A 26,533-nucleotide genomic window follows, 5' to 3' on the forward strand; every position below is an offset into this window, starting at 1 on the left:
TGCTTATCCCTTCTTCCACAGCCCTCGGGCTGTTGGGCGGTCTGTAGTACACACCCAACATAGTAACATCTCCCTTCCTATTCCTCAACTCCACCCATAGCGACTCGATTCCTATATCCTCTATTCCTCCCTCCCTCTGCACTGCTATGATGCAATCCTTAACTAACAACGCCACTCCCCCACCTCTCTGCGACCCTCCCCTATCACGCCTGAAGCACTTATACCCGGGAACATTCAACTACCAGTCCTGCCCTTCCTTTAATCAAGTCTCTGTCACCGCCACCACTTCCAACTTCCTTTCGAACATTATTGCCTTCAGTTCATCTGTTTTGCCAGTCACACTCCTAGCATTGAAACACATGCACCGAAGACACTCAGAAACAATCTGATCCTTCTTCCTACCCTCCGGGCTTACCCTATCCCCAATCCCAGTTCCGTCCACATCCCCACCCCCCCTCCATATTAGTTTAAACACTGCCGAAACACTCCAGCTAACCTTCCAGCTAAGATATTCACACCCTTCCCAGTTAACTGTACCCCATCCCTCTTATATATTTGCCCCTCTTTCATAAAGACTTCCCAATGGTCTACGAATCTAAAACCCTCTGCCCTACACCAATCCTTCAACCACGCATTGAGTTGGAGTATCTCATTATTTCTAGCCCTGCTAGCCCCAGGCACCGGCAGCAGCCCAGATCCGACAGTGGTAATCAGTGGTAGTCCTGATGAGTGCAAGATGAAAAATGTTAAATATGAGAATATTGAGGTGGGCTTGCTCCAAAGAATGGACACGGAGGCAAGTCACAGGAACAACTGGGATTTATTGATGAACTGTTCTCGCACGCCAGCCCTCAACTGCTTGTAGGAGTGGATTCCTGGGCAGATCACCCCTCGCCCCGGTCACCTGAACCATTCTCTTGAAGGGGCTATGCCCTAGATACATAACAAAAAACTTTGACAAAATATATTTCTTTAGCAAAACTCAAATTCTGTACTAGCAAATGACTAAAAATAATAGATATTTCTCCAGCTGATGTTTTTGCACTACCCTACCTACACAAACCAAAAAAAACTTCAGTGTTTACCAAACTATCTGTTACCCAATGTCCTATCATGACACTCTTTGATGTTTTGTTCTCAGTTCCCCTCCTTTTGTGCCTTCCTCTTGCCTCTGATCCTGTCCTTGTTATTGATGGATCAGTGAGGCAGAGACATATTAAGAAAACTGCCAATCAAAAGAACCAAACTTCATTTTAAACTGCTTTTATTTTTAAAAGTTCTTTTGCCATCGTTTTGGTTAGGTACATTGGTCATTCTATATTCTCCCTCGCTGTACCCAAACAGGTGCTGGGGTGTGGTGACGAGGACATTTTCACAGTAATTTCAGTAAGTTAATGTAAGCCCACTTAAAATTTCAACTTTGCCCCTATTTAGATTAAATTCAAGACTTTTCAGCATTTTGTGAGACGTTTGGCACAAGAAGGATTTTGAGACCCAAAGAGTTAAAGAAAGACACCAGCCTCTTAAAAAGACAATATCATTCAGATTAACTCCTTTCTCTCCTTTAAAACAATTTCAACTAATTATGTTTGCTTCTTAACCAAATATGAAAAAAAGTCACTGAAACGTACCTGTAATTTAAATGTTATCATTTCCTCTTTAATTATGCTACAAATCCTTGAATAAGTCCAAATTCAATTCCTGTCAAACTTCTTCAAGACTATTTTTTGCAGAATAAACCATAAAGCCTTTTTACAGCTGTTGAAGTAAATTTTAATTTATACTTTCGCCGAGTAACCTTATATTTGTAAGGAACATTCTGCTTTAACAATGACTCCCTGATGTTTCAGAAATTAGAGTACTTTCAGCTGGGGTAGAGTATTGTGTAGAAGTTAATATGGAGTTAGCTCATTGCTAGCCCTATACCCTGATCATATATAATTATGTGTTATCAATAAATACTTAAAATTTCAACCATGGAAGATTCAGAACCTTTTCATGAGACCCATTAACATGCAACATATGACAATGTGCACCATAGGCTAACTTCAACTTAATCTTTAGAAAGCCTATCAATAATCCACTCCTAATCTCGTCACCTTCTTCTGCAGCTCCCAGGATATATCTAGCTTCAGGCGTGCCTGTTTCTTAGTTAGAGTTTCTACCAGTCATTCCTTATCATAGGCTGACACCATTGAGGTGCCTGGCATCACTTGATAACTAGTCCATTTGCATTTAACTACAGCTGATATAAGTAACTAATTCATGGTGCATAGCAATATTTTGGAGATCATTTCTAGTTCTGGGAAGCTTAAGAATAAAGTTTAAGTGTAGAAAATGGGCTAAGTGTAATGAAAGCAGCTTGACAAGTAATAAACTAGAAGGTTGGGTCCATGAGAAAGGGTTAACAGCTAGAAAGGTAAAATTGTACAACTGCAATTTGGCTTCCTTAGTTGGAGATTGGAGACAAGGGTTGGGATTTTATGCCCCCCCCCCACCACCACAACGGGTTTTCTGGTGGCAGAGGCAGCTCGCCATAGGCTGCTGGCAGGTTTTTATGATGCCATCAGAGTCAATGGCCATTTCCACTGCTCATTCTTTGTGCCACTGGGGAACCTCTGTTTCCAGCAGGACCAGAAATTTCTCCCGTGAGAATGACCAAAAAATCCTGCTGCTTGGAAAGAAATGCAGTCCAAAGCGTTGTTATATTTGGAAGTTGGAGCTGAAATTAATTAAATTATTCAGTGCATCCTGGAAGGCTTTGTCATTAGGGAGATTGGTGTAGCTTAGGAAGAATTTAGTTCTTAATTTATTTGTGTGATTTTAGTGAACTGAATGTTCTGTAGCAGTGGAAAACGCCATACTGTTGATCGCAGGCTCTGGGCTGTAGAAGTATTGCTGTTAGCTGGCTCTGTGTAGTTGGGCTCAGAAGAAGTGCAGAAGCTGTTTGATAAAGTCCAGAAGCTGTGAGATAGATCCATGCAGTTAGTGCTCAGTGGAAATCCTGAGGAGCCGAACAATTGACAGTAGGTCACTGGCTCCATGTTGGAAAGGGTTAGGGCTCAGAAGAAGCCCTTGGAGCAATTTATAGCTTGGTACCACTGGAGAGATTGGAGTGTGATGAATTCCAGGAGCACTGTCAATCAAGTGAAGTTAGCCAGCTATTGAAGAGCTGAAATTGTCCCAATACGTATAGGCTGAAGTGCACACTCAGAAATCCAGGGGAATGGAGTCTTGAATGAAACACCGAGAGGTGTACAGTTATTGAGGTAGTCCAGTTGGGATGCCTTTTGAAGAGAATTCCAACGTGAGATCCTTGAAGTTGAAGATAGGAATCCTTTGTAAGAGAATCAGAGTTCCAACGAGATTGGTTGATTGATGTATTTACTGCCATGTACGCAGGCTGCTGAGAGATCATGTGATCTATCTTGGTGGTTTTTTAAAAATTTATTATACAATGTGGTGTGTCCGCCAACTCTTTATCTGTTAATTCACAAGTGCAGTGGTTAGCACTGCAGCTTCATAGCGCCAAGGATTCGGGTTCGATTCCCGGTTTGGGTCACCGCCTGTGTGGAGTCTCCCCATGTCTGCATGGCTTTCCTCTGGGTGCTTCGGTTTCTTCCCACAATCCAAAGATGTGCAGGTTAGGTATATTGGCCATGCTAAATTGCCTCTTAGTGTACCCGAACAGGTGCCGGAGTGTGGCAGCCAGGGGATTTTCACAGTAACTTCATTACAGTGTGAATGTAAGCCTACTTGCGATTAATAAATAAATTAGATCATTAAAACCTCATGTTAACCCTGAATGTTAGATAAGTTAGATGTTTTAACTTGTTTTATCTTTCTGATCTTGTACAGTAAAGTTTATTTCTGTTTGTTTAAACCAGTGGAATTTTATGGCTTTATTCACTTTGCAAGTTTCTTGAATCTCAAACCTTGTCTGCTTTAAACATTATTGGTGTGTAGCTGGATTGTACAAAAACTTGGTTATCTGATAAAAGATAAATTGGGGGCTTGTTCAGGATTTGAATCTACAGACAAATACAAGTGCTGAGGTTAAGGTTGATAAGTGAATTTTACTATACAGTTTAAAAAGTAGAATGGCTCTGTCGTTTGCTACAACTTTCCTAGAGGGAAGAGGGCAACCCAGTCACCTGCAGGAATTCACCACGTGCAGATCCCAACTCGAAACTAGCTTCTACGGTACACAAGTGTCTGCACTGGTGGCTTTGAGTGTGAGGTCAAATGATGGTATTGCTCATGTCCTGCCACATAAAACTGCAGTGGCTTGACTATCTGAAAGCACAAAAGCATAGGAGGAGGGTGGGGATGAAGACAGGGCAGGTGGAAATGATCACTCTGTCTACAGTTTCCATTTCATGGTACATTTCAGGATGAGGGTGAGGAGTGAGTGAAGGAAGCACCTTAGACAACAACATATCATCAGCATGTATGGCTTCGATGATGCCACTGTTTATGGCATTTTTTTATTCATTCATGGAGGCTGGGAATCATTGGCTGGACCACCATTTGTTGCACATCCCTCATTGCCCCTGAATTGAGTGGCTTGCCAGGTCATTTCAGAGGATATTTAAGAGTCAACCACATTGCTGTGGACCTGGATTCACATGTAGACCGGACTGGGTGGGTGGCAGATTGCCTTCCCCTAAAGGACATTAGTGAAGCAGATGGATTTTACAACAATCAGCAATGGCTTCATGATCATCATTAGACTTTTAACTCCAGGGTTTTTTTATTGAATTCAAATTTCACCATCTACTGTGGTGGGATTGGGACCCAGGTCTCTAGAGTATTACCCTGGGTCTCTGGATTACCAGTCTAGTGACAATACCACTGTGTCACAGCCTCACCTATTAGTCCTGTTATTTCATCTCTTCCAGTGCACTGAGGCACATAGTGCTTCTTTGGCAGTCCTATGGATCATTAGTGCAAGAGGACAGAATGTCATTGATTGTACATTGGTGTGGTGAGGTGATGTGCCTGCCATAGCTGTAAAGTTGTGCAGGCAAGTAGAAGTGTGTCTGTACCTGGCATGATTTGAAGGTGTGTGTGTATGTGTGTGAGTGACAGGCAGTGTAAGAATGTTGGGAGTGAATCTTGAGTGTCTGGTTGTGGGGTTGCTGCTGGGTGAATGATGGGGACATGGTTCATTGGGCAGGGTGACAGGAAGGTGAAACCAAAAGAGAAAAAGCTGGGAAATCTCAGCAGGTCTGGCAGCAAGCATCTGTAAGGAGAGAAAAACAGCTTTGACAAAGGATCATTTGGACTTGAAACATCCTTCCAGATGCTGCCAGACCTGCTGAGATTTTCCAGCACTTTTTCTTTCAGTTTCGGACTCCAGTAATTTGCTTGTATCTTGTGACAGGAAGGTGGTTTCAGCAGTGTGAACTGTGATTTGCAGATGCAGATACATTTTCACAGATTGACCGCTTGAATGAGGTATTGAAACTTTCATTTGTCCTGCTGCTATGCCACACTCTAGGCATTATACCCCCTTGTCATGTGTTCCCATTCCCTATGGAAGCATAGCCTTCACCTCTATGACCTGTGCATCCTGGGCAGAGTGACTAAAATGGGAGGCTGCTTCTCTGGCCTGATGTGACATCCTCCTCCTTCAATGCTCCAATGTCTGCAGTGCATTACTACAGCTTTCAATATGTAGGAAATTCTGCAGTTTTAAAACAGAAAGACTGTTTGCAGACGTAGTTTCTTCAGAACACTACTTGATTCCTTGACCTGTGCAGAGACTGCCAGCGGTGCATTAGAGACCAGTATGGAGCCACTTGTGGGCATGTTATAATCAGGTAAATGAGCTGGATATGAAGTCTGCCTGCTGCTCACCTCGATTCAATCCAGCGAGGACAGACCGCAAATCGTGATTCCTGAACCCATATGTTGGCACAAATTAATTTCTGGTTCATTGTGTTTTGTAGATTATTATTTTTGATACAAAATATAATAGAACTCATATGAAAGAATATTGGTTGTTTCAGTCAGTTTTGATTATTTCCAGTTTTTAATTCATTCCTAAATATTAATAAATGTGTCGATTGTGAAGAAGATCTTAAGCTAAAAGTGATGTTCTTTGTTGTAGGTGTAATCTTGCACCCCTTGTGGAATACGCAGATGATGTTGGACTCAAATCTGATTTTGTCACAATGAATCCATCGGTTGTGCAGAGAGCTTTCGGAAGTCTTCAAAGTGAGACAGACAGAGAGAAATTTGTGGACAGGCTGGCAGTGTTGAACGACAGTGTTCTGTGGATCCCCGCGTTCATGGTTAAAGGTGGAGAAAAACATGTTGAATATGTAAACGAGCTGATCCTGAAGAACAGATTGAACATTCAGACAGCCTATCCATCCTTACGACTCATACATGCTGTCCGAGGGTAAGAATCACACGGCCCAGACTAGATTGGTTATACACTTGGCTACCATGAAGCAGAGAGCATCTTGAATATACGCTGGTCAGGGATGTATGACACTGAACTAGAAACCTTAAATACTCATCTGCTATTGTTAATTCATTTAAAGTCTAACAATTAGAATTTTAAAAAATGCCTTAAAGTCTCTCAGAAGTACCCCAGTTTAATCCAAGCAATTTGATTTTAAAAAATGTTTGGATTAATAAGGATGGGATCTTGCAAAACTTTACCGTATGAGAGCTGATTGACAATATAAATAATGTCACCTCCATTCAAACCATTCATCCTCTCCACCTAGCACTTGAATTGAAAAGGGTCAACTTGCAACATTCCCAGCATCAAATGAGATAAAAAATAGACGGCATTAAGGAGAATGTGATTGGAACCTGGCATTATTTTGAATAATGCACAAAAACTAATCCATTCTTGGTGAAATAGTGTACAAAGGGCTTATGATTGATAACATAATTTAAATTTTCTGCAATTGAAATCTTCCCTGACCATAAACTCATTTATCAGCCATGTTCAGAGGCGGTGTAAGTTAAAAGATCACTCGCCATACACCTTATTGTAGAATGTTATTATAAGCATCGTCTTATTTAAGTGCATTTGCTGCTGTTTGTAATGGTTGTCCACATGCGCAAGGTGATATCATTAGTAGCGCGAGTTTTGCGGATTTAGTTTTCTACCAGGGATTTGTGTGCTAGCCACTACCCCCGCTTCTGAGTTCTTGTTGTATTTCGATCTTTCTTTGTACATAAGATAGTTGGAATTTATTAGCATGGTTGACGATCCTTTGTGGTTGAAGTTACCACATTTTTTGGTGTTGAAGAGAAAACAGTACTGTAAAAAGGAATGGAGAAATGAACATAATGTGCCACTTTGACATTCAGCAAGGTACCATGAAGATATGTATAGTAAGCAGCTAGTTTGCGACATGAGCAATGATCCAGTGCTCAAACCAGCAGCTTCTTGTGAGTTTTACCGAAGAAACAAGTTAGCAGCACCATGGTTATGAGCGGGACTGTCAGTGAGTTTATGGAAGGGAATGGAGACTGGACTTAATGAGAACTAGGTTTATAAGAACCAGGAGCAGGAGTAGGCCATCTTGAGAGGCCTAAATGTGAAACTTTCTCTTGGCAAAAGGAATTGCAGATGAGGCTAAAAAGCGCTCAGTTCTCCTGTGTGTGTGTGTGTGTGTGTGTGTGTGTGTGTGTGTGTGTGTGTGTGTGTGTGTGTGTGTGTGTGTGTGTGTGTGTGTGTGTGTTGTATTTGGATGTATGTTGTATGGGTGTGTTTGTTTGGTGAGTGTGAACGTGTGTGTATCTGGATTTTGTGCGTTTATGTTGATGTGTGCATGTGTGCTTGTGTGTTTGTGTATGTTTTTATGAAGCTGTGTGTGTCAGTGTGTGGATCTGTGTATTTATGTGCGGATGTGTGTTTGTGTGTTTATTTGCAGATGTGTGTGTTTGTGTGTGTGTGTGTTTATATGCGGATGCTTGTGTTAGTGAGTGGATGTGTGTATTTATATGTGTGTGTGCGTGTGTGTGTGTGTGTGTGGGGGGGGGTGCGTGGGCGGTGGTGGTGGGGTTGGGTGGGTGGATATGGGGAAACAAAGACTTACAAGCTAATAAGAAATATAGCTGCACCACAGAAAGCAGCAGATGGCCCATTTGGGGATTTGGTTGCATTAGTCCGGAATCACCACAATCCTAAGCCCTCAGCAATTGTGCAATGTTTCAATCTCCATTGTCATTTTTGGAAGAAAGAGCAGCCTGTAGCTGACTTTGTTGCTAAATTACACCAGTTCTCAGAACATTGTGAGTTTGGGACAGTTTTGGAAGACATGCTTCTGGACAGAGGATAGCATCCTAAGGCATTTGCTGGGAGAAGTCACACTTAATTTTCAGAAGGTTCTGGAAATTTCTCGGGGCATGGAAATGGCTGCCGGCAATGCAAAAGGTATTCAGAAGACAGTGGTGGCTTACTAGTGGATGCACTGCATCAAGAATAGAAAGAGGCTGAAAGTAAAAAGGTAAAGACAGTCTAGTGTTTTAGGTGTGAACGGTCACACTGTGCGAATCATTGCAAGTTTATGGATGCTGTTTGTCACCATTACAACAAGAAGGGTCATGTAGCAAGAAGTGACAATTCAAAAAAGCCTCACTCAGCAGTGCGTCACCTGGAAAGTTCAGACCAGGCAGAAGAGCATGCTCACGATATGTTTAATATGAGTGAGGGGCGTGCAGAGCCTATCTATGCTACAGTGGAGGTCGATGGTAAACAAATCAAGATGGAGGTGGACACAGGAGTGTCTGCATCAGTAATTAGTGAGGAGAGGACTTCAAGAGGACTTGGCGCTCTGAGCAAGCACCAGCACTTATTCAGACAGGGATCAAACTTTGGACATATGCCAGAGAGATCATACCATTGCTTGGGGCGTTGGAGATGGACATTGCATCAACAACAAAGAAGCGAGAACAGGCCCCCTAGTGGTGAAAGGGAAGGAGCTGAGTCTCCTAGGGCGTGACTGGTCCTGAAAAACTCTATTGAACTGGAGTTAAGCACAACAGGTGACAGAGATTGTGATCCAGAAACACCCTGAGGTGTTCAAAGATGAACTGGTAAATTGATTGTTTGTAGGTCCTCAGACTACTTGCTTTTTCAAGCCTAGGCTGATGCCTTATATTAGGAAAGGCAAAGGGGAGAATGAGATGGAGCAAATGCAGAGGCTTGGAATCATTGAGCCCATTCAGTTCTCTCTTGGGCAACTCCAGTTTTTCCTGTTCTTAAAAGAGATGATTGAATGCACATAAGTGGAGATTACGAAAGTATTATTAATCAGGCTTCCAAGCTAGATGTTACCTGCTGCCAAGGGTGGGAGATTTGTTTTCAATCCTTGTTGAAAGAAAAATGTTGTCAAAGCTTGACATGAGTCATGCCTACCAGCAATACTTAGTAGAAGTTGACTCAAAGCAGTATGTCACGATTAACACTCATAATGGGGGGTTGTTCAACTGCAATCATCTGGATTTTGGGCTGTCCTCCAGCCCGGCAATCTTTCAAAGAACAGTGAACAATCTGTTACTGGGCTCTCCTCGTGGAGCAGTTTATTTGGACAATTACTAGGAAAACTAAGGAGGAGCACTTCAGCAACGTGGATCAAGTGTTCAGGAAGTTTTCAGAATCAGGACTGCATCTGAAGTGCAGCAAGTGCATTTTCGTCGAACATTTTGTTCTGTTACACATACAAATGAATAAATGTTTAATGCATAATTGGGCTTCGTCATTTCATGGTTCTTGATCATTATTTTGTCTGTCTGCCAATTTTTGTTTTACAAATTTCTTTTTTGGAAAGAAATTCTTCTAACCTTTTGGTTCAAAGAGGAAGTACGTTCGGCAAAATTCCCCCAAAATCCCTTAATGATAAGGGGAGATACCCACATGCCTTTTCTCAGTGATGACTCGTTATTATCTTTAAGGCTGTAAAATTACTGAGTAGAAACAAGTTTCCTTCATTCAACCCACAGTTTTCATTCCACGTGTGGAGAGTCATGACGTTTGACAAGGGGAATTTCTGTACAAAACTACCATTCCCAGACTATCTCTAAAACATAAAGCAATGTCTTATGTGACCGTAGGGAATCCAGTAAATCAGCAAAATCTTTCTTTTACAATCTTTAGAGACATTGAGGCAACTCAGTAGAATGTAGTTCTCTCTTTAACTGCTTATCTGTAAGGATACATCAGCGGTATTTTTGAATGAACTAGGCGCTATAAAATGTTGACTGCTCAGAAGAAGGTTTACCGTCAGCCCAAAGCACCAGTATTTGTAATGTTTGACAAATTAAACAGCGCCAATTCTAAAATTGAATTCTGCTATATGAGCTAAGAATGGTGTAACGTGATCATTGCATGCATTTCCTGAATAACATAGCTGTGGCCTTGGTTGTTCAAGGTTGTTCAACAATTCTCAATGGCAAAGGCAAATCTTGTTTAGCCAAATTGATTGAATTTTCTGGTGAGATAACAGAGTGGGTTCTGGTAATGCAGTTAATGTGGTTATACACAGGCTTTCAAAAGACTTTGTGATAAAATACCACATCATAGGTTTGACAACAAAGTTAAAGCTAGTGGGATAAAAAGGACAATGGCAGCATGGATAGAAAATTGGAAATGTCAGAATTTGCAGATGGCACAAAATTTGGAAGTATTGTTAACTGTGAGGTGGATAGTGATAGACTTCACAAGGAAATAGACTGGCGGATTGGGGCAGATCTAATACAGAGAACTGTGAAGTGATACATTTTGGTAGGAACGAAAAGGAGAGACAATATAATAATTCTAAAGAGGGCCTTGGAGATATGTACTCAGTCATTGAAAGTGCCAGGGCAAGTTGAGAAAGTGGCTATGAGATATGCGGGTTGCTAGAACTATTGAAAAGCTAAGCACAGGGACCCTAGCCACCTCTCAAGTCACACCTTTCAGCACTCGATCCATAGTCTTGCAGGTTGCAGCACTTCAGGTGCATATCCAGGTACCTTTTAATAGGGTCGAAAGTTTCTGCCTCAACTAGGCAGCAAATTCCAGATACCCACCACCCCTGGGTGAAAAGGGTTGTTCCTAATATTCCCTCTAATCCTCTACCAATCACTTTAAATCTATGTGGCCCCCTGTAATTGACTTCTCTGCCAAGGGAAACAGGTCTTCTCTGTCTGCTCTGTCTAAGGCCCTCAGAATTTTGTACACCTTAATCAAGTCACCCATCAGCCTCCTCTGTTCTCAGGAAAACAAATCTAGCCTATATAATTTTTCCTCATAGGAAAATCCTGGGCTTAATAAAACAAAAGGCATTGAGTACAAAAACAAGGAAATTATGTTGGGCCTCTATAAAGCACTGAGTTCACCTCAATACAAGTATTTTGTCCAATTCTGGCTACCATAGTTTAAGAAGCAAGAAAGACAGTGACAGACTGAAAAGAGACACACTGCCAAAGCTTTTTGTCTTGCACACATCAGGAAAAACTAAAGGTGCCAAATTTCAAACAATCACAACAATTTAAGCTACAAGAGAAAAGGCTGCATTTTAAAAATCTATTTATTCACTGGATGTGAGCATTGCTGGTTACATTGATGGAAGTAGCTGAAGATGGTTGGATCTAGGACACTACACTAGGAAACACCTCAGTTAGAAAGTTGATTCTGATTGGCTAGGAATGGGGAGCTAACTATCGACTACACTTACTACTGGGTAATTTAAAAAGGCGAATGGATCACTGTATATGAATGTATGTCACTTGTAGCAAGCTTGTTTGAAGCATTTTAAAAACTTGACTGATTGTTCAGCAAATGCTGCTGAGATGTTGGTTACACAACTGTCTAGACATTTCAGAGGACAGTTCTGAGTGAACCAGAAAATGTTCAAAATACTTGGCAGATCCGTCAGCATCTGTGGAAAGAGAGAGTTATTAACTTCTGACCTCTCGTTAGAAGTTCCATTCGAACTTATGATGAAAGTCATCGACCTGAAACATTAACTCTTTCCACAGATGCTGCCTGCCCTGCAGAACATTTCCAGCATTTTCTCTTTTTATTTCAGATTTTCACCGCAGTACTTGACTGGAGCAGTTCAGTTTCTGGTCAATGGTAACCCCTCAGAGTGTTGATTGTGTGAGATTTAGTGATGATAATGCCACTGAATGTGAAGGGGTGATGGTTAAATTCTCTCCTGTCTGCAGTATTTGCTTTTGTAGTTGTCAAGCACATTGATGTTAGATTTGAATCACACAAAGGCCAGACCAGCTTAGAACAGCAGGTTTCCTTCCCTCGAGAAAAGCAGTGAATCAGCTAGCCTCTGTGACAATCCAGCAGCTTTACACTTTCTTTTTATCTTCAGATTTTCTTTTGTGAGCTCAAATTCTCAAACTACTGTGGATGGATTTGAATGCTCACTTTCTCTGAATTATTAGCCCAGATCTCAGGATTACAAGTCTATTAACTTAAACATGATGCTACCAATATACGAGTAATATCTTCTTGTCAGTCAGGATATATTGCTTCAGTGGAGCTGTTACATTAGAACAAACCACTAATGTGTTTTGGCTTAAGACAAACCACAATAAACATATCACACCATACTCCAGGTTATAGTCTGCCCATGAGTAGCACCATGACGGGCCGACTAAAATGGAACACAGGGGAATGGAAGATATTGCTTGTAAGAATGTTCTTCAGGAGATAAAGTGGCACATTAATAATTTAATTCTTTGCCCTGATAGTTCCTAAACACATGTGGTTTTGAATTCTTAACAACAATGCACAACAAATATCAGATTACAGCCCCGTTTATTTTACAAGTTTCATAAGAAGCCTGGAGCATATCAAGAAACTTTAGGAAGTCACGTTGTAAATACCTTTCCCCAATAGCATTTAATAGTGCAAAAGGATAAGGCAAAGAGGATTATCAAACAGTTGAATGTGTGTTCAAGAACATTCAAACTGAACATGACCATATTAAAAATTAAAATGATTATTTAGCTGTCCATAGGATGTGGGTGTCACAGATGAGGCCAGCATTTATTGCCCTTGGGAAGGAGCTGCCTTCCTCAACTGCTGCATTCATGTGTTGCAGGAACACCCTGTTTGTTAGTTTATCTATTGGTGTCACAAGTAGGCTTACTTTAACAGTGCATGAAGTTACTATGAAAATCACCTGGTTGCCACATTCCGGTGCCTGTTAGGGTACACTGAGAGAGAATTTAGCATGGTCAATGCACCTGAGCAGCACGTCTTTCGGACTGTAAGAGGAAACCGGAGCACCCTGAAGAAACCCATGCAGACATGGGGAGAATGTGCAGACACACAGACAATGACCCTAGCAGGGAATCAAATCCAGTCCCTAATGCTGTGAGGCAGCAGTGCTAACCACTGTGCCATCGAAGTTCCAGGATTTTGACTTAGTGACAGTGAAGGAACAGTGATATAATTACAAGTCAGGATAGTGTGTGTCTTGGAGGGAATCCTGCAGGTGGTGGTATTCCCATGCATCTTTCTAATTGGTAGAGGAAGGTGTTCTCTAAGGAGCCTTGGTAAGTTCCTACATTTCTGCCACTGTGCATCAGTGATGTAGTGAATGAATATTGGGTAGGGTGCCGATCAAGTGTGCAGCTTTGTCCTGGATGATGCTGAGTTTCTTAAATGTTGTTGGAACTGCATTCAGCCGGGCAAGTGGAGAGTATTCCATCACGCTTGTGCCTTGAAGATGACAGAGAGGTCTTGGGTGTGCAGGAGTGAATTCTCTACAAAGTACCACCACTTGGCCTGGTGTTGTAGCCACAGTATTTATATGGCTAGTCTAATTTGTTTTTTATATCCATTCATGGGACATGGGTATCACTGGCTGGCTAGCATTTGTTGCCCATCCCTAGTTGCCTTTGTTCAAAGGGGCAATAGAGAGTCAGCCACATTTCTGTGGCTCTGAAGTCACATGTAAGGATGACAGATTTCCTTCCCTAAAGGACATTAGTGAACCAGATGGATTTTTCCAACATTCGATAATGATTTCATGGTCATTAGTGGATTCTTAATTTCAGACTTATTTTTGTATTGAGTTTAAATTCCAGCATCTGCCGTGGCAGGATTCGAACCCAGGTCCACCAGAACATTAGCTGAGTTCTGGATTAATAATTTAGCAATAATACCACTAGGCCATCACTTTCCCAGTTTCTGGTCAATGGTATAACCCCCAGGATGTTGATAGTAGAGGATTCAGTGATGGTAATGCCATTGAATGTCAAAAGAAGATGGTTAGACTCTGTCGTGTTGGAGATGGCTAATTGCCTGGCACTCCTGTGGTGCAAATGTTACTTGCCACTTGTCAGCCCAACACTCAATGTTGTCCAGATCTTGTTGCATTTGTTTCAGTACCTGAGAAGTCATGATTTGTACTGAACATCCCTACTTCTAACTTCTGGTGGATGGAAGGTAATTGAAGAAGTAGCTGAAGATGGCTGAGTCTAGTATCCTATCCTGCGGAATTCCTCACAAGACTGAAATGATTGACCTCCAACAACCTGAAACCTCCACAACCATCAGTTGTGCTAGGCATGATTCCAACTTCTAAAAAGTGTCAGTACTAATTTGCAAACAATACACTTATTGATCCCTGCTGGATTACAATGGCTTTCCAAGTGCTAACCCCTAATTATCACTATTGATCTTAACAGTTGAAATGAGTGCAATGGAATCCATTTGCTTATATGTTCAACTTCAAGTGAACAAACAACTTAGATAAGATATTCGAATAAGTGACTAAATGGTCAAAGAGATAGGTTTTAAGGAATGTGTAAAAGGAGGAATGAGAGACAAAGATGTCAACTATGTCAGATGAAGCTACTTCCTTAGTTGGTGGCCTGAATTTGCATCTGTTGATACCAAAGGATTCTGCTCTCAGCTCCTCTTATGAGAATCAGATCAAGTGCTTTCTCTGTAAAGCATCTAAATGAAATAGCACTCTAGCATCATACTTGGCCACTGCTTTCAGCATCAGTGTTTTCTTGCTGCATCTTTTTGTAATGTTTGTGACAGCAGTAACATCCTTTAGCTGGATCACAGATGCCATGTTTTTCCAAGGGAAACCCATTTGTCCACTTTCACCATCTCAGCACCCCTCTTTTAGGGATGTCTGATGGAATTCTCCAGAATTTGGCTGGACAGCTGGTTCATGATGCAAAGCGACACAGCGTGGGTTCAACTCCCATACTGGCTGAGCTTATCCATGGAGGCCCCTCAACCTTACCCCTTGCTTCAGGTGTGGTGACCCTCTGATTAAATCAGCACCAGTCAACTCTTTCTCAAAGGTAGAGAGCAGTCCATGGTCCTCGGGGGATAATGGCAACTTTCATTTCACATCTCCATAAAGCACCTGGGTTGCACAATTCCCAATTCAAAAATTGTCAGTCAATTCAAGAGGGATAGAAGGCAGATTAAATAGGAGCATCAAGAAAGTGGTTATGAGCTCTGCAGATCTTTAGGCAAGTCAGCCTATTCCCCTATGTTTAACAGCATGAAACAGAAAGATGTTATTTTGAAATCCCACCAGGATTTGGAACAGAAGCAAAATATGGCCAGTCCAGCTGTAACTTACACTCTGTCGCACGTCAGTGCAATGGTGCTGCTGACAATTCAAGGTCAAATTCGTGAAATATGTTGAAGAGCACCAGGGGTAGATGAGGAGGAATCTTGTAGCCTGGAAACACAACACCCCTCCCTCTGCCTCTCTAAAAAAACACAGAATCATCACTGATTATCAGCAAAATCTTTCTAGCTGAAGGACAAAGATATACCATCTGCCTTGTTAAACCTATTCTGAACTTCTTTAAGCAGACCAGAACAGTTAATCCTCCAGGTCTTTCGGACCTCATCTTACAGGGAAAAACAAGTTAATTTATTGAGAAAGTTGAAACTGATTTTTCATCAAATTTGACATCGACCCACATGCAGAGAAAGTGGTCAAATTACCAAAAGTTTGATTGAAGGAGGAAAGAGAGTTAGAAACCCAAATAGATTTACAGACCACTTCCACAGGGTTGACAGCTGGTTGATAACACACACAAGACATGGAACTTGATCAGCTGAACAGTGACCTGGCTTCCCTACAAGAGACCAGGTTGACCGAGAGTGAATCACTGAAAGAAAAACATTACACGTTCATCTGGCAGGGGAGGAGTTCAGAGGAAAAGCCTAAGTAAGGTGTAGGCTCCACTGTGAGGAACTCGCTGCTCTTGATGGTGTAATGGCTCAGAATGTGTTCTCTCCATCTGCTTGTCAATTTAAATAGGGCCAGTTAATTTAATGAGTTTCCAATGTTGTGCTCCATTACAGAGGTGAAAGACTTGTTCAATGCGGAGATGGAACTCTGAGCTTCCTATTGTTGCGGTACTGCAGCAAATGATGCCTTTAGGAACACAGAAAGAAGGAGTATGCTGTTCTGTCTTTTGAGCCTGCTCTGCCATTCAATTAGATCATGACTGATCCCTCTATATCCCTTGGTACGTTTACTTAACAAAAACACCTCGAGGGAAATATATAGTGAATATTATTGCAGTTTCATAGTTTTGGCATCAGTTCACTGCCACATACTGTTTGGCTTAATACTATTTTTCATTATAGTGAATCACAACATTGAAGAAACACCAGTGTTTGGGTTTCTTTGTATTTTTTATTCACTGTTGGCTAGCAATGTTCGCCGAAAAGCTGATGTACAAGGAATACCTGAATGACTATACTCCAAGGCAGTTTGTAACAATTGCTGTTTATTTAGTTTTTGCTGGTAATTGAGGTTCTTGATTTTTCACCGAATTCTGGAATTTTAGACTTGGCTGTGCTCCGAATTTGCGTTTTCATGGTGAAGTATCGCAGCTTCGTTTGAAACCTGTGCTCAATGAAAAAGGACGCCATTTTTAGATTAGCTGGAGTTGCTTGTTGTCACGTATCTATAAAAAGAAATAAAGCTAGGAAAATGTAAAGGTTATTAATTACCACTTTTGGTATAAATAATTGAAGATTTTGAGAGCAGCAATGCACAGGACAGACATCAGAGCATCATCGTTTTTGTAAAATTAGTTTTAATGTTCATTAGTATAAATAGAGACCTTTTATCTTGTGTTCATAGAATGGATAATATCACTGCATCTAAAGAATGCCGATTCTAGTGTGTTATTTGAAGTTGAAATGCAAGGACACAGATGCTGCTTATTAGTTGAAAGTTGAGTCATAGTGTTAGCGATCTTGCACTTTGTTAGCAATCTGGCATTAAATTTGAGTATATATCTATAGGTCTATCGATCCTATATATCAAATTCTGCTCTTTGGATTCCATACCTGACCAACATTGAAATTATTGCCACAATGCTGAAGCATGCTGCTGGTCATGAGAAAGAAGAAGCCAAAGCAGAGGAGGGCAAAGGAACCAAGTCTAATGCCCTTCTGGGCCACTGCAGCCTACGCGTCAAACGTCATAGATTGTATTTCTGTGAAATTAATGAGGAAGTGGTGAGAATGACATAGACACTCCAGGGACTATTTCAGCTTTGAAGAGAGGCTGGTTAGCTGTGGTTGTTTTCCTTAGAGCAGAGAAGGCTGAGGGGGGACTTGATTGAGGTGCACAAGATTATGAGGGACAAATAGGTAGAAACATTGTCCCTTAATGGAGGGGTCAATGACCAAGGGGCATAAATTCATGGTAAGGAGCAGGATACTCAGAGGGGATACTAGGAAAGCATTTTCACCTGGAGGATGGTGGGAATCTATAACTCACTGCCTGAAAGGGTGGTGGAGGAGGGAAATCTCACAACATTTAAGAAGCATTTAGAAAATCACTTGAGTCACAATGGCATACAAGTGTTGGAAAATGGGATTATAATAGGTGCTTGATGGCCAGTGCAGACACTATGGGCCAGTGGGCCACTTTATGTGCTGTAAAACTCTATGAGATGCCTGGCAGGTGCCAGGCAAAGATGGGTTCCCAGCTCAACTGTTCAAACAAAGAAAGTTCCATTTAGAGCCATAATATGATCTTCTCCATGTGAGCTAGCAAGTAGACCCCATTCTACAGGAGATGCAAACATGGGCAAAGAAATCTGCTGGTTACCATCTATTGCAATGAGAATTCCTCCAGATTGAACACCAATTGGAAGAACCATTGAAGGTAGCAAGGGTACCAAATGTAATCTGGTTGGGGGACTTCAATGTCCATCACCAAGAGTGGTTCGGTGACACCATAACTGATGAGTTGGCCAAGTCCTAAAGGATATGGCAGCTAAACTGTGACTGCAGCAGGTGCAGTAGGAGGGAAAATCCTACTTCACCTCATCTTCACCAATTATCTGTCCCAGATGCATCTGCCAGTGAGAGTTTTGGTGGGCCTAACACCCAAACAGTCCATGTAGAGACAAAGTTCCACCTTCACGTTGAGGATACCCTTTATTGTGTTGTGTGGCACCACCACCGATGGTAAATGGGATAGATTTTGAACAGATCCAGCAGTTCAAAATTGGGCACTCATGAGGTGCTGTGGCCATCAGCAGCAGCAGAATTGTATTTAACCACAATCTATAACCTCATGATCTGGTATGTGCCCACTCTTCCAGTACCATCAAGCTGGGGGATTCACACAAGTTCAGTGAAGAGTACAGGAAGCAGCACCAGGCATTCCTAAAAATGAGATGTCAATCTGGTAAAGCTGCAACACAGGACAACTTGCAATTCAAACAGCGGAAGCAGCATGTGATCGGCAGAGCTTAGTGACCCTATAAACAACCAGGCCAGATGTAAGATTTGCAATTCTGCAAAATCAAGTTATGAATGGTGATGGACAATTAAGCAATTAACAGGAGGGAGAGGCTCCACAAATGTCCCCATCCTCAATGGAGGAGCCCAGCACATCAGTGCAAATAGATAGAGCTGAGGCATTCGCAACCATCTTCAGCCAGAAGTGCCGGTTGGATGATTCATCTCGGCCTTCACCCGAGGTTGCTAGCATCATAGGTGCCAGTCTTCAGTGAATTTGATCCAATCCATAAGCTATCAAGAAACAGCTGTGAAGGCACTGGATATTGCAGAGGCTGTGGGCCCTGGGCCCTGACAACACCCTGGTAATAATACTAAAGACCTGTGCTCCAAAACCAGCCACAGCCCGAGCCAAACTATTCCAGTACACTGGCATCAAAGTGGAAAACGGCCTAGGTATGTCCTGCCCTCGAAGAGTAGAACAAATCAAAACCAGCCAAGTACCTTCCCACCAACCCATGTTTGATTGTCAGCAAAGTGATGGAAGTGGTCATTGACCTTACTATCAAGCAGCACTTACTTCGTTAACCAGCAAACCAGCCTCTCTTTAAAGCTGAAATAATCCCTGTAGTGTCCACGTCATTCCCGCCACTTCCTCATTAATTTCACAGAAATACAATCTATGACATTTGACGTGTTGGCTGCAGTGGGCCAGAAGGGCGTTAGACTTGGTTCCTTTGCCCTCTTCTGCTTTGGCTTCTTCTTTCTCGTGACCAGCAGCATGCTCCAGCATAGTGGCAATAATTTCAATGTTGGTCAGGTGTGGAATCCAAAGAGCAGAATTTGATATATAGGATCGATAGATCTATAGAAAGATAGTCAAATTTAATGCCAGATTGCTAATAAAGTGCCAAGAACACTAACACTATGACTCAACTTTCAACTAATAAGCAGCATTTGTGTCCTTGCATTTCAACTTTAAATAACACACTGGATTCAGCATTCTTCAGATGCAGTGATATTATCCATTCTATGAACACCAGGCAAATGGCCTCTATTTACACTAATGAACATTAAAACTAATTTTACAAAAACGATGATGTTCTGATGTCTACTTGCCAGGGCCACTCAGTTCCTGACCTTATTACAGTCTTGGTCCAAATATGGACAAAGGAGATGAACTCAAGGTTTGAGGTGAGAGCGAGTGCCCTTGATATCAAGGCAGAAGGAGCCCCAAGAAAACTGAAGTCAATAGGAATCGTGCTGGAGGGGAAACTCACCACTGATTGGAGTCATACCTGGCAGAAAAAAGGTGGTAGTGGATGTTGGAGGCCAGTCTTATCAGCCGCAGATCATCACTGCTGCGGTTCCTCAGAGTGTATTGAGCCTAACCATCTTCAGCTGCTTCATCAATGATCAAAACTCTGTCATAAGCTCAGAAATGAGAATGTTCAAAATGATTGCACAGTGTTCAACACCAATTGTGATACAGATAATAAAGCAGTCCATGTCCATTTTCAGTAATACCTGGACAATGTTTAGGCCTGGGCTGATAAGTAGCATTCATGCCACATAAATGCCAGACAATGACCATCTCCTCTTGACATTCAATGCCATTGCCATTGCTGAGTCCCCCACAATCAACATCCTGATCATTACAATTGACCTGAAACTGAACTGGGCGAGATATTTAAATACAATGGCTACAAGATCCTGCAGTTAGTAAATCACCTCATGATTCCCTAAAGCCTATCCATTATTCAGAAGGCACAAGCCAGGAGTGTGATGGAATACTTTCCACTTGCCTGAATGAGCTTTAACAACACTCAAGAAGCTCAGCAGGACAAAGCAACCCACTTGATTGCTACCTCTTCCATAAACATTCACTCCCTTCACCACTGACAAACAGTAGCAGCAGTGTGTACCATCTGCAGATGCACTGCAGCAATTCATTAAGGCTCCTCAATAGCACCTTCCAAACATGCCACCCCACCACTTAGAAGGACAAGGGTAGCAGATTCCTGGGAACACCACCACTTTCAAGTTCCCCTCTAAGCCACTGACCATCCTGTCTTGAAAATATATCGCCATTCCTGCACTGTCGTTTGGTCAATATCCTGAAACTCCCTTCCTAGCTGTACTGTGGGTATAACGACAACTTATGGATAGTAGCAGTTCAAGAAGGTTACTTTGATAGGTTGTACTATAGGCCCCAAATAGTTGACGGGAAATCAAGGAGCAAATATGTAAGGAGATTACAGAGAGCTCCAAGAAAAATAGGATGGTAATAGTCAGAGATTTTAACTTTCCCAACATTGACTGGGACAGCCATAGTATTGGAGGCTTGGATGGAGAGAAATTTGTTGAGTGCATTCAGGAGGCATTTCTCATTCAATATATGGATGGTCTGATGGAGAGGGGGCAAAACTGGGCCTCGTCTTGGGAAATAAGGAAGGGCAGGTGACAGAAGTGTTATTGAGATAGCTATGGAGAATGATAGGTCTGGCCCAAAAGTTAAAATTCTGAATTGGGGCAAGACCAATTTTGATGGTATCAGGCAGGAACTTTTAACAGTTAATTGGGGGAGTCTGTGGGAAGGTAAAGGGACATCTGGTAAGTGAGAGGCTTTCAAAGGGGTGTTAGGGTGTAACCAGGGTTCAGGTTAAACACATTCCTCTTAGAGTGAAGGGCAAGGCTGGTAGAAGTAGGGAACCCTGGATGACTCGGGATACTGAGGCCCTGGTCAAGAAGAAGAAGGAAGCACATGACATGCATAGGCAGCTGGGATCAAGTGGATCCTTTAAAGAGTACAGAGAGTGTAGAAGTGGAATTAAGAGAGAAATCAGGAGGGCAAAAAGGGGGCACAAGATTATTTTGGCAGATAAAGCAAGGGAGAATCCAAAGTGCTTCTACAAATACATAAAGGGCAAAAGAGTAACTAGGGAAAGAGTAGGACTTCTGAAGGATCAACAAGGTCATCTATGTGCGGATCCACAAGAGATAGGTGAGATCCTAAATGAATATTTCTCGTCAGTATTTACTGTTGAGAAAAGCATGGATGTTAGGGAACTTGGGGAAATAAATAGTGATGTCTTGAGGATGTACATATAACAGGGAAGGAGTTACTGGGAGTCTTAAAGTGCATCAAGGTAGATAAATCCCCAGAACCTGATGAAGTGTATCCCAGGACATTGTGGGAGGCTAGGGAGGAATTTGCGGGTCCCCGAGCAGAGATATTTGAATTGATAGTCACAGGTGAGGTGCCTGAAGATTGGAGGGTGGTGAATGTTGTGCCTTTGTTTAAGAAGGGTTGCAGGGAAAAACCTGGGAGCTACAGACTGGTGAGCCCCACATCTGATGTGGGTAAGTGGTTAGAAGGTATTTTAAGAGATAGGATCTACAGGCATTTAGAGACACAAGGACTGATTAGGGACAGTCAACATGGCTTTGTGAGTGGAAAATCATGTCTCTCAAATTTGATTGAGTTTTTGGAAGGGGGTAACCAAAAAGGTAGATGAGGGCAATGCGGTTGGTGTTGTCTGCAAGGACTTTAGCAAGGCCTTTGACAAGGTATCACATGGTAGGTTGTTGCATAAGGCTAAAACTCATGGGATCCCGGGTGACGCATCTAAATAGATACAAAATTGGCTTTTTGACAGAAGCCAGAGGGTGCTTGTAGAGGGTTGTTTTTCAAACTGGAGGTCATGACCAGCAGTGTGCCTCAGGGATCGGTGCAGGGTCCACTGTTATTTGTCATTTAATTCATGATTTGGATGAGAATTTAGGAGGTATGGTTCGTAAGTTTGCAGACGACACCAAGATTGATGCACAGTGGACAGTGAAGAGGGTTATCTAGCATTACAATGAGATCTTGATCAATTGTGCTAGTGGGCTGATGAATGGCAGACAAATGGAGTTTAATTTAGATAAATGTGAGGTGATGCGTTTTGGTAGCTCGAACCAAGGCAGGACTCACTCTTAATGGTAGGGCACTGGGGAGAGTTTTAGAACAAAGAGATCTAGGGGTACAGGTTCATGGTTCCTTGAAAGTGGAGTCACAGGTGGACAGAGTGGTGAAGAAGGCATTCGACATGCTTAGTTTCATTGGTCAGAACATTGAATACGGGAGTTGGGATGTCTTTTTGAAGTTGTGCAAGACATTGGTAAGGCCACACTTGGGATACTGTGTACAGTTCTGCTCACCCTATTATAGAAAGGATAGTACTAAACTAGAAAGAGTGCAGGAAAGATGTACTGGGATGCTGCCAGGACTTGATGGTTTGAGTTATAAGGAGAAGCTGGATAGACTGGGACTTTTTTCTCTGGAGTGAAGAAGGCTTAGAGGTGACCTTATAGTGGTCTATAAAATGATAAGGGGCATAGATCAGCTAGATGGTCAATATCTTTTCAAAGGTAGAGGGCATAGATTTAAGCTGAGGGGGAAAGACACAAAAGGGTCCAGAGGGGCAATTTTTTCACACAGAGAGTGGCGAATGTCTGGAGTGAGCTGCCAGAGGTAGTAGTAGAAGTGGATACAATTTTGTCTTTTAAAAAGAGTTTAGACAGTTACATGAGTAAGTTGGGTATGGAACGATATGAGCCAAACGTGGGCAATTGAGACTGGCTTAGGGGTTAAAAAAAGGGACGACATGGAGAAGTTGGGCCGAAGGGCCTATTCCATGCTGTAAACTTCTATGACTCTATGACTCTGAGGTAGCTCACCACCACCTTCTCAAAGGTAAATAGGGCTGGACAATAAACCGTGGTCTAAGCAGCGATGCCTGCATCCTGTGAATGAGTGAAAAAGATGTGTGATACAAGAATTATCACACAATTCAAAAACAAATGAAAAAATGTGACTGCAGCAACCACACGGCCATATCACTCCTTCACATCACAAGGAAGGCCTTTACTGGGGTTATAAACTTTCAGACTCAGTGTATCCGGAAGCACAGAATGCTGTACCTGCTGATAAATCTACTGTGGGACATGATCTTTTCCACATACCAGCTACAAGGAAGTGTAGGGAATGGTGTTTACCTTCTTATCTTGCTTTCATAAATCTCACTAAAGTGTTCAACACCATCCACAGAGCAGGACTCTACAAGATGAGGGAAATTGGCTGTCTACAAAACTCCTCAGTCTCATCCATTCCTACCATGACAAGATGCACTGCACTGTCCAGTTTGATTGCTCCAATTCTGACAGTTTTATAGTGAACAATATTGTGACCTAGTCCCCACTCTGTTTGGCATCTTCTCCTCCACGAATAAGGCAATCCTGTCAAACACAGAGCTCCCACATTTGTTAACACTTATCAGATTGAGGCAGCGTTATTGGCTCAGGCACAGCTACATCATAGAAGATGATAATGCACCCATGAGCTTTCTGTGTGGTGAAGTAACCAGAGCCAGCTGACTGGTACAACGCCCAGTGCTTCACTTCAGGGTGCTTGCAAGAATGACATGAAGGTCCTACACATTGATTATCATTCCTGGGAGTCACTCGCTGACGACAGAAGAAAATGCCGAAACTTCCTGTGGACTGACATACACCAGCATGATGGCCAGTGGCTACAGTAGCTTGATAGCAGACACCAGCACCAAAAACAATCCACAATGACACTTATGGTAACTTCATGTGTGGTCGCCCAAGGATTGGCCTCTTCAAACATCAGCAAAGGTGTGCCATAAGATGACACTCCATCTGAAATGAAATGTTAGCTGCATGTTCATCATCTTTCATAGATGGAAGGATGCTTACTCAACAGATCGTTAATACTGATTTTTTTTTCAATTCCCACTCAAAGATCATTCTATCTTAAAAGGTAAAACATTATAAATCTTCCAACCTGAGACACAGTTTCAGAGTTCTGCTATCTTGTGAGATCCTGCAACATGCACTCCATTTCAAATCTGATAGCACAGCTATTACTGTAGAAAATACGGCAATTGAGAAAGATAAAACATTCACCAACCAATATGTACAGGCAGCAGTTTAATGCTAAGGTTCAGCAGACAAATGATTAATTCTATCACTTTCGTTATTTGAGTCCCTTGATCAGAAATTTTGAATATCTCTTTACAGATAAAAGAATTGCTACATAATGGGTATTTAATTCTAGTGTTTCTGGGATCCTTTACTTGTGCTGCCTTTTATATTGGTTTCATTCTCACAGTGCACTGTGTTCTGAGAATACAACTTGTTCCAGCACTAAATTTGCCAGTGACCGAAGCCAAAATTAATAGGAATATTGTCTGGGTCAAACGGCATCAATGAATTGAGTCAGACAAATTAACCCAGGATTTTAAATGAATAAGTTGATGCATACTTTTAACACTGAAAATGTGAATTCACATGCTAATATAAAATGTATTACTGTAAACCCTGCTGTCAAGTATTTATCAACTACCACTTGCATTTATCTACTGAACCAGGCTCATTGTAGCGTAAGTTACTCAAGTGGAAGAAATTTGCAATATGATGGTCTGTCTGTTCTTCAATTTATTGATGTTTATACAGTCAGGCAGAATCAGAAAATAGTGGAATGCCAGAATAATGGTGCAAGGAAAGGATTTACAAATGAATACTGCCTGAAAGTCACTTCTATAATGTTACCGTTCTTCTTACTGAGCTTCTCCAGCATCTGGGAAAGCCTGTGTATACAGAAACCTGAAAATTACATTCACAGAATTCATATACTGCAGAAGGAGGTCATTTGGCCCATCGAGTCTGCACCAATCACAATCCCATCCAGGTCCCAGTCTCACAACTCCATGCAATTACTCTAGCTCGTCCCCCTAACACTAAGGATCAATTTAGCATGGTCAGTACACCTACCTCGCACATCTTTGAACTGTGGGAGGAAACCAGAGCACCCAGAGGAAACCCACGCAGTCAAGGGGAGAATGTGCAAACTTCACACGGACAGTGACCCAAGCCAGGAATCAAACTCAGGTCCCTGGTGCTGTGAGGCAGCAGTGCTAACCACTGTGCCACCTATTATTGTCTTGTGTGGACTAACATATGATTAGAATAAAAAGACAACCACAAGCTTCATCCCTGTATGACACTGGTAGGGAATAAGTCCATTTGACAGGTAGCCTCTGGAAGCATGCACGTTCACAGGACCTTAGATAATTATTGATGAAGAAAACTGTTTGGTCCATATTAATTTATTAATCTAGGAGATTCTAACACCCCTCCATGTAGCATTGAATTGTTTCTTAAATAACTTAACAAGGTTTTTACTTTCACAGACTTTCTAGATGTTTCTACAACCACTGATTATAGAATCATTTACGGAACAGAAGAAGCCATTCGTCATGTTTGTGCTGGCTCTGGCTGAGCAATCCCGCTGCCCTGCCCAGTCTCCTTAACACCTTAGCAAATTTATTTCCTTCATATGCTCATCCAATTTTCTTTTGAAATCAGCAATTATCTCTGCTTCCATCACCTTCATGGGAAGAGAGTTCCAGGTCATTACCACTTGCAGTCTGTCCCTAACACTCACCCCAATTCTTGCCCAAAATCTTGAATTTGTGCCCCCCTATTCCTTCGTGTGATATGCTAACTGGAACAGTGTGTCCTTGTCTAATTTATTCACACTTGTCATCATCTTGGACACCTCTGTCAGATCTCCACTCAATCTCATTGCTCCAAGCACAGCATGCTTCCCCAAGCTAAACTTGTAGGTAAAATCATTCCTTGCATCTAGAAGAATTTCATGATTTATTCTAAAAATGACACTTCAGTCGTTTAAATCCATGCCTCCTTCTCCTACTCCTACATTTTAATCTT

At 42.0% G+C, this 26,533-nt stretch overlaps 1 protein-coding gene across 1 annotated transcript in view; it reads left to right on the forward strand.

Moving 5' to 3' along the window:
- st8sia4 (ST8 alpha-N-acetyl-neuraminide alpha-2,8-sialyltransferase 4) overlaps nt 1-26,533 on the forward strand; it is a 70,886-nt gene that overhangs the window by 31,661 nt on the left and 12,692 nt on the right. The window contains exon 4 of the mRNA XM_080189070.1: nt 6,116-6,409. Coding sequence (XP_080045196.1) covers nt 6,116-6,409 — 294 coding nt within the window. The remainder of the gene's footprint in view (nt 1-6,115; nt 6,410-26,533) is intronic.

The sequence above is a fragment of the Carcharhinus amblyrhynchos genome, chromosome 5 (genome assembly GCF_965287045.1).
Source record: "Carcharhinus amblyrhynchos chromosome 5, sCarAmb.v2.hapA, whole genome shotgun sequence".
Lineage (NCBI taxonomy): Eukaryota > Metazoa > Chordata > Chondrichthyes > Carcharhiniformes > Carcharhinidae > Carcharhinus > Carcharhinus amblyrhynchos.